The sequence below is a fragment of the Austrofundulus limnaeus genome, unplaced genomic scaffold, assembly GCF_001266775.1.
Source record: "Austrofundulus limnaeus strain Quisiro unplaced genomic scaffold, Austrofundulus_limnaeus-1.0 Scaffold3, whole genome shotgun sequence".
Classification (NCBI taxonomy): Eukaryota; Metazoa; Chordata; class Actinopteri; order Cyprinodontiformes; family Rivulidae; genus Austrofundulus; species Austrofundulus limnaeus.
In genome coordinates, this window is record NW_013952405.1 from 570,565 (window position 1) to 579,293 (window position 8,729).

Genomic DNA, 8,729 nt, shown 5'->3' on the forward strand with positions numbered 1-8,729 from the left:
ACTGATACCTACATCACATGGCACTCTTTCACCTGGAGGGAGGACATAAAAGCCTGAATTTTGCCTGAAACTCTCAGACTGAAGAAGTCTCTTGGAAGAGAGACGAAACGTTTCATTAAAGAAGAACCCGTCCAGAGGACCTATACAATTTTTTTTTCCTATGTAACACTGGTGTTTACACTTAAATTAAAAAAATATTTGACCAAAGGAAAACCGAAGTTGGACTAGAGAGAGATGAATATGATAGATTTTTATTTCTGTGACTGTACGACCCACAGGAGACACGACAGTAACAGCAGGCATCATTTCATTCCTCTGCTAAAAATGACAGATTATTTTTTCCAGATCTCTGAGAGCAGGACTTCAATCTCTGAACTCGTGAAGTTCTTCTTTTTTACTTTGCGATGTCATTTATAAATGGACACTTCCTGGTATGTGGGACAGGAAACGTAGCCTTATATGGTGTTTTTAGGGTGGTAGATTATGCTAATCTCCTCTCCTCGTGAGCAAGCACCTGACATGCATTCATCAGTTTACGCAGCTCATTTACACACTTTTCCTGAAAATAGAAGAGTTTGTTGAATCTGATGTGGCGTGTACGTATGAGCCCTTTGTACGAACAAAAGTACGAGAAATTTAGGATAAGAATATGAACATGTTCTTGCATGAGGTCCAATACTTCTTGGCAATAAATCTTATGTCAGGCACCTGATTGGCAGCACCTGGGTGTACCAGAATGTCAATGGCAACAAAATAAGCTCACCCCCCAAATGCATGTTCCTTACAAATGTGGCACATTTTAAAAGAGAAATTAACAGCCTTTAAAACATTATAATATTTATTGCCAAAAAGCATTGTTACAACAAAGAAACCATCTACCAAATAATGTGTTTTTCATAATATTGTCCTCTAATCAGGAACAGTTATTACCTGACAATTTTAGTTTACCAGTTTTATATGATTGATCTAAAAAAAAAAGAAAAAATATCAACCTCCTGTTAGAATTTTTTTTAACAGCTAGTTGTGGTGTGAAAACTTACGAGTAAGTCATAAAGAGCAAACTTGCACACGTAACCACACACCATCAGGCCGGTTGTTGGGGTTTTTAAACAAACTTTTTTATTTAGCAGTAACGGATTATAGTTTTCAAAAACACACCAGCTTTAATGAATTAAATGTACATGTAATGGTTGTTATTTCTGAGAATTAATTAATCCCTTTACTGCCCATTACTGCTGTGAGACTGGGAGACAACAAAAGGTAAAGAAAGCTGGTCTTAACAGCAGTTTTCACTGTTGACAGCTTTTGCCTTTTTAATCCTTCATAATAAGAGAGAATTAAGCTGCAGTTATGTGTGTGGATAAAGTATTAAAGGGGTATTTTATAATGATAAATAATTATTTTTGCTAATCTTAAATATTCAACATTAAAAATTAGCATATTTCACATTAAGATACAAACACAGGCAGCAAATGCCAGCAGAGTTATGCACCTTTCATCGTGTTTTTGACAAAAATTATTAAGTCAAATTATGTCCAGCCAGAGTTTGTGTAAATAAAGTATGTGATTGAGGAAGGAAATACACAGCATTTTGTGTGTATGTGTGTGTGTATATACATACACAATAATAATCAGTGTATAGTTAGTAAGTGCAAAGAAAGTTTCCTATTTCAGTCCCATTCAATCAAAGATCTGTTGTCCTCTTCACAGCAGGTTATTTCTTGCAGTATGTTCAGTCACCACTGGGTGGCAGTATAAGCAAGTCAATACACAACAAATGCACAAACTCAAACGAGTTTCCATGAGCCCTTTTGCGTTACAAATATTTGGAGGGCAGTTGGTAGGTAGCTACCTTGTAGTAGCAACAAGCCAGTGTTACATAATGTTGATCAGCTTTTCCCACACTCAGAGTATGGATTATGTCATCAGCAAGCTGCTAGTAGTCATCCTCAGCTGAGCAGTGTGATATTATTAGCTGGAGGTAGATTAATTTTTCATTGTTTTTCAGTGGGAAGAGTTCACAAGTAAACAGCAGAAAGCAGCTTTGTTTCCACAGTTGTAACACCAATTGTCACAAAAAAAGGTCCACATCTCAGATGGTTTTTTTTTTCTGCTGGTAGAAAGCAGTGTGGAGAGTGCCGAACAGCTTCGTCTTGCCTTGCACACGGCCACTTTTTATTTGTGCGCACACTGCAGCACTGTGGAGGTGTGTGTTTGTGCATGTGTGAGAGTGGAACAGGTTTTTTTGTGTGCCTGAGTGATGGTGCGATGATGGTGACTCATTGCTGAATTTGTGTGTGTATGTGTGTATGATAGTGTGAAAGGAGAGACGTACCGCAGCACATAACGAACCATAACAAAGATACAGATTCCAAAACTGCGAGGATGGCAAATCTGGTCTGATCTCAGACTGCAAAACTAGAAAAACCAAAGAGTTACCAGGGTTCAACGTGAATAATGACACAAAACACTGAAAGGCATCCTAAGACTATAATGATTTGAGTCAGTAGTTAATGCTCTTATGCTCCACCTGCTGCGTTGTGTTGACCTTGTGGTTTGTCTGTTTTCCAGCATTTAGATCGGTCTTACCCAGATCCAAGTCCAGCTCCAGCAGAGACAAGGACATGCAGGTTACCGTAAGTTCACAAAGCACCATATGCTCCTCTTAACAAGATTTAATGAAATATTTGAAAACTTATAGAGACACACCTTTACTTATTAATATACAGTATGTTTGCCTTTGTAAACTGATAATTTGAAGTTTTGCTTTTCAGCAAGACAAATATTATTTATACTACTAATATATTTCTATAAAGAGTGTAACATAGTGTTGTACTGTAATGATTAGGGACAGGTGTTTGGGACAAGTACAGTGACCTGATGATGACCACAAGTGATTGCTTCCGAAGAGATCAAATATTTTTTGTTTTAAATCAGCATATTTCAAACAATCACTACAGAAAACAAGCAGAGAATGATTTTGACTATTTTTATTAATATCAGCTGTGATTTCTCTCATTGCATCAATCTCATTGTCTTTATTAGATATTTTCCACTTTGGGAAATGTTTTTCACTTCTGTAATCTTAAGCTCTCCCAGAAAGGTCTGTTTTTTTTTAAAGCCAAAACAACACATTTAAAAATGCAAACTTTGCTTCCAGATAATATGATGATACTTTTTGTGATTGACCACATGATTGCAGGCAAAACAACAGCATAAGGCAATCTAAAACAGATTGTTAGTGTTTATTCATGTTGAGACTGACTTTCTGTCAGGCTCACTGCAGAGATAAGGCTCCAACTGAGAATTATCATGTTCAAATTGTCCAAAAGCTTTGAAAAATGCAGTTTTTTAAATTAATAAAATTATATGCTTGTTAGTTTTTTTCTCCTTTTAATACTCAGTTTACTAACCAGCACAGTTTTTTTTTTTTACTGTTTTTGTTCATCAAACATGAGTCTGGATCACAGAGAGTTTTAGCTGTAATGTAAACAGCTCAGGTGCTGCAGAAAAGGCTGACATCAAACGATCTGGTGCGTTTCTTGCCTGACCGAAGCACAGCGTGGATCAGAGCAGCACGTGACGAACTGCAGCTGGTTTCTGATGCAGTGAAACTCAAATTATACAGAGAAGGGTTGGCTGTGAGAGAACTGCTCCTTGTTTCTTCCTTTTTTTATCCAAACCATACAAATACATGACTAAACTACATTTTTCATTTTAAAAGCTTCACTTTTTTTATTCTGGTTCAAATCTAGTAAAATGTCAAACATCAGATGTGGAAATTTGTCCCTGAGAAACAAAAAATTGAAACATTTTTTAACTCAAATAAGTTTGAACATGGTTATTTAGCAGACATCACTTCTCGTTTCCACTCCCTGTCTTGTTCTGGTTTTTATAATTAGTCTTTTGTTTTTCCTTTACTGCTTTAAATGAACAATGTTTTTACACATTTTCTATTTTAAAACCCTGTACTTCTCCACTTTAATTTTGATATTTCTCAGTCTGTTTTTTATTTAGCTATTTTTGACATCAACATATGTGTCATTAATGCAAATGTTTTTACACTAATTCATATTTCTAACAGGATATTTGGTGAAACTGTGTTCCTAATTGTAACAAACTGTAAAAATACCTCCATTTGTTTTAGGCCTGCACAAATATATGACTGAAGAGATGTATACTGTGTATTTAATATACTGCATAGTTCTACAGACATAGACCAGGCAAGGTGCTGTTATTAGAACTAACGTTGGGTTCAATGTTTTGTCCAAAGTCAGGTCAACATATAGAGAAGCAGAATTGTTCTTTATTAAACTAATGGGAAGTTAATTCTGCTCTCAAGTAGGCAGGCTTCATTTATAAATAAGTTTATGTACTAAATTTGTTTGCTTAATAAAGCAAGGAACCACATTTTTCTAAGATTTAAAACATTACACATTTAGGTAAAAAATGTCTGCATTTCTTAGCAAAGTACAACAATATTTATAACTAATACACTATTTTAGTCACTTCTGTTTTCAGTAATGTAAAATATTAGATTTTAGATGTAAATACTTCCTCCAGCTGTGAAAAACATAGGACTATTTTACTTAAAATAGTGCTTAGTTTTGTTTCAGATTCTGAGAAAATAATATCTGGAAAATATGTTTCTCCAAAATGATTGCCATATAAAGGTACAGGTCTTCCATTTTAAATACAATTAATGTGGACAAATATTTAAGTGTATTATTTATTAAGTCTGAAAAAACAAGTTTTTCTATATTTTCTATTATAACTAATTTTCATTCTTTTTAAAAACAAATCAAGATTCTAATAGGAACTCTGAATTAATTTATAGTTTGTTTTGTAACTACAGTATATCTCACAAATATGATATACTGTTTGTTTTCTATTTTACTAGTAAACTAGTTGCAGTTTTTTGTGTCAATAAGTATAGGTGACCTACACAAAGTCGAAGTATTTAACTCATGGAGGTAGATTTAATAGTAGAATGGAAATGGGGCTTTTAAGGGCAAATATCAAATCTGAGAAAACATTAAAATCAGCAGTTCAGTCATTTGAAATTTTAGCTCAGATTTTGTTAAAAGGCTCATGAGAAGCTGCAGGTTTTAAAGTATTTCTTAAAAAATAATGAGATAAGTGGTTTGGAGGAGATATTGAGTGTTTAATATGCATATGCTTGGTCCTCACAAACTCTGACTTTATATAGCAGTCAGAAGAAGTTTTGATGCGATTCATGGAAAAAACAAATCCAACAGCATTGAAATCTTAAATATGCTTTCCTAAAAAGAGGAGTACACCGTTAGCTCTGAAACAAAGGAAGGCCTGAAAAACTGCTAAAGGACAGCTTCTGTAAATAGATAGAAATATGCTTTCTCCGTTAAAATAATAATAAAAGAAAACTTCAAAACATCTATCCAGCTCGGGAGCACTCATGAGGAGGAGGATCATTAAAAAATGTGCAATCAGAGCATGGCTTCATGGTGGCAGCATGCAGAACTGGAAGAAAACTATTTGGACAGATGGAGCCAAGATGAACCTACATCAGAATCATGGAAGAAGAAGAGTGGGAAGAAAAAAAAGACTCATAATTCAAATTATGCAGTACATGAACATAATATAGATCATTACAGCAGGGCTGCGTTAAGGAGGTGAACATTAGGCAACAAAATGTATTCCCTTTGTTTTTCTTCACTTTAATTTCCGCTCAGAATCAGTGAAATGGTGCAAAGCTGAGAGAAGGGCACCTTTCCTGAAGAGAAACAACACAAAAACAGAAGTCTGCAAATCTGAAAGTAGAATTTCTCACAGGGAGCCTTGTGCAGATTTCACTTTTTGCTTCTGTTGAAGTCCAGAGATGAATGAGATGTAAAAACCTCACAGAGCGGCTCAGGTTGCAAAATATCAGCACTTGATGTTTGTGAGTTTCAGACCTAAACGGCTTCGTTAGAAGGTGCTCTGCCACTAATGTGAAATGGAAATTGTTTATTATTTAAATCAAACTTAATGGAAGATGAAGTTGATGTCTCTGAGTTCTGCTGCTATGAGTGAACTCAGGGTGGTGGATGTTGGTGGGATGCAAAAGAAGGAAGGAAAACACCAAGTTTAAATTGAGGGACTGAATAAAAAAGAGTGGGATGGTAGCAGTGGGTAGGCTAGGCTTCTTTAAAAAACTTTATTTATAAGTAATAAATTCAGTTTTGTTTAAATGTGTATGATGAAATAATTTCTGTATGTTAAAGTACTCAGTCATTGGTTAAAGTTGTGTTTACCTATAAATAATCTGTCTATTTTACTGTTTTCTTAAGGGATGGGGATTATGTATTTCCCAGGCGTTTCTCACAGTTATGAAAATGCTGTATATATATCAAAAATAAATTTGACTTGAATAAAACTCCTTGAAATTGGCCTCTGTCTCTTTAAGAACCTCCTTCCATTTCCAACACTCCCACTTCATCACGTCTTTGGGGAGGGGATGCTCTGTGGGTTGGGAACTCGGGTGCAGACTGCGCTTCAGGGAGGAGCTTTGAACAAATAGGCGGAGCTTTGTACCAGCAAGCTTTTTAGGCAGTTCCACATGTCTCCAGGGGAAATTCAAAGATTTCTCAAACATGCATGAATAAGTCAAAGCAACACTGATATTATAGCATGATGTAAAGATTTTGCATAATAACCTATCCCATAATAAACGTCATGTTCATCTTTGGTTATTACCATGACGTTCATAGTCATAGAGCTGGTGTTCATTCAAATGGGAATAAGTTTGAAATTAAGAAGAAAAAAAATCCAGAATAAACAGATATTTACTTGAAGACAGCAAAAGCGTCCTGTAAACGCAGCACCAGTGCAGCAGGAAGCATCAATACTTATTAGGGGAAATATCTGACTTCTACCAGCTGATTTGTTTTCCTGTAGAAGCTGCAAATCCTCGCCTGTATGAGCCTTTTCATGCAGAAATTGCATGTCTGCTGCATGTTACATCCTTCGTCTGGGTGGTGGGAGAATGTCTGCAGTGTGTCAGGTTTATGTCACTTTTAACTCACCTCATTAGTACATCAGTCTCTATCAGTGCTTGCACACGTTTTTTATTTAACTGCAATTATAACACCGTCCGTCTTGTCTTTTATTCTTGGTTTTAACCCTCTGTTTTTAATTCTTTTTTTTCCTGCAGATTTTTCAGGACAAACGGAACCAAAGCAACGAGGGAGATCACAGAGTGACCAAAAGCAAAGACAGGGAGCGAAGCAGAGATGGGGAGCTCCCTTTAACTGCGAGCCAGACAGCAGCACGAGACAGAGCCATCCAACAGAAGAGGAGAGAGATAGATGAGGTGGGGGGTGGGTGTAATTACCCACACACATGTCTTGGGAGGGGGAATGGTTCTAAACAGAGGAGAAGAGGAGATAAGAGAAGCTGGGATAAGAAAGAGTGACAGGGCGAAGATCTTCGTAAGCGCCAAGAGACAGGGAACAAAAAGATTTGTTTTCTGTAGTATAAACATCAATTTTGAAGTGCTAAGCCTGAGGCAACTCAAGTGTCATTATTGGCTTTTTTTTTGTTATTCTGGCACACAAGGTCTTGTTCTCTGTTTAACATGATTAATGTTTTAATGTTTTTTTTTTCTTTAAATCTTCTATATCTTGGCTCACCTGTCTGACAAGAGCATCTAACACGTGCTTTAATGATGCCTTCAATGTGACAAACATCACATGAGGCTGTGATCATCAACCTTGTGTTTGTGTGAAAGACTGCACTTGCCTTTCCACCCACTTGATGGAGAAGATGCTTTTGCTTCCTCCTTTTCTCATATCTCCATGGTTGCAGGAGTATAAAAGCACTGCAAGATAAAGGAGTGGCAAATGGCTGCTGATGCAAAAAAAAAAAAAGTCGCAGCACCTGATAACACTTGTCTGCATGCGAGCTTTGCTAAAGATTACTAATTCGCTCAGGTGAATTACTTGACAAGATTTCTCATCTATTTTTTTTCTCTTTTATACCCAGCACTTCCACTGGTGCTTGTATCTGTCCTGTTATACTTTGTCCTCATGTCTTAAAGCTGTGATTATGTTTGTCTTGCAGGTGTACTACCAGGAATGTGAAATGTTCGGTTTTGTAGCAAAGATGCTGATTGCAAAGGATCCATCCCTGGAGTGTTCCATCCAGTCCTCGCTGCAGGAGAACCTCCGGGACATTGGCAGGCGCTGCATTGAGGCCATGGAGAAATTCATCCAGGAATATGACTCCAGAGAGCTGTTGCACTAATTGTTTGAAATGGTTTTTGAAGATTTAAAAACAGTACTCATGTTTAATTGTGAACTGCTTTTTGTACTTGATATTTTTATATGCACTGCTGACAAAACTGCACTCTGTTCTCAATCCCTTGTTTTCTACTTAGTGACACTGGTCTAACATAAAACTGAAGAGTTAAGAATATCGTGATGATACTGGAAGAAGTACACTGGTTATATTGCTTTTGATTATGTTTAGCTTAATTTATTTTTCTTTATGTTTAATTATACTTTTCTTATAATAAAAACAAACAACAATGGCATAGTCTCAAATATTGTCAGTAATTCATTCATGATTAAAACTAGACACCGCAAAGCGGTAACATAATGACCCCCGCACGCACAAATGCACCAGAACTCCAAAGTCTTTATTCCTAATGAATGTCATGCTAGGTGCATCCCAAAGTTGTAGTGGCTTGCGTGGGGGGGTCTGGGTTTTTT

At 36.3% G+C, this 8,729-nt stretch overlaps 1 protein-coding gene across 1 annotated transcript in view; it reads left to right on the forward strand.

Moving 5' to 3' along the window:
- Nucleotides 1-8,549, forward strand: part of LOC106522993 (periphilin-1) — a 13,236-nt gene extending 4,687 nt beyond the window's left edge. The window contains exons 6-8 of the mRNA XM_014016272.1: nucleotides 2,572-2,636; nucleotides 7,172-7,330; nucleotides 8,080-8,549. Coding sequence (XP_013871726.1) covers nucleotides 2,572-2,636; nucleotides 7,172-7,330; nucleotides 8,080-8,262 — 407 coding nt within the window. The 3' untranslated portion in view covers nucleotides 8,263-8,549. The remainder of the gene's footprint in view (nucleotides 1-2,571; nucleotides 2,637-7,171; nucleotides 7,331-8,079) is intronic.
- Nucleotides 8,550-8,729: the final 180 nt, after the last annotated feature.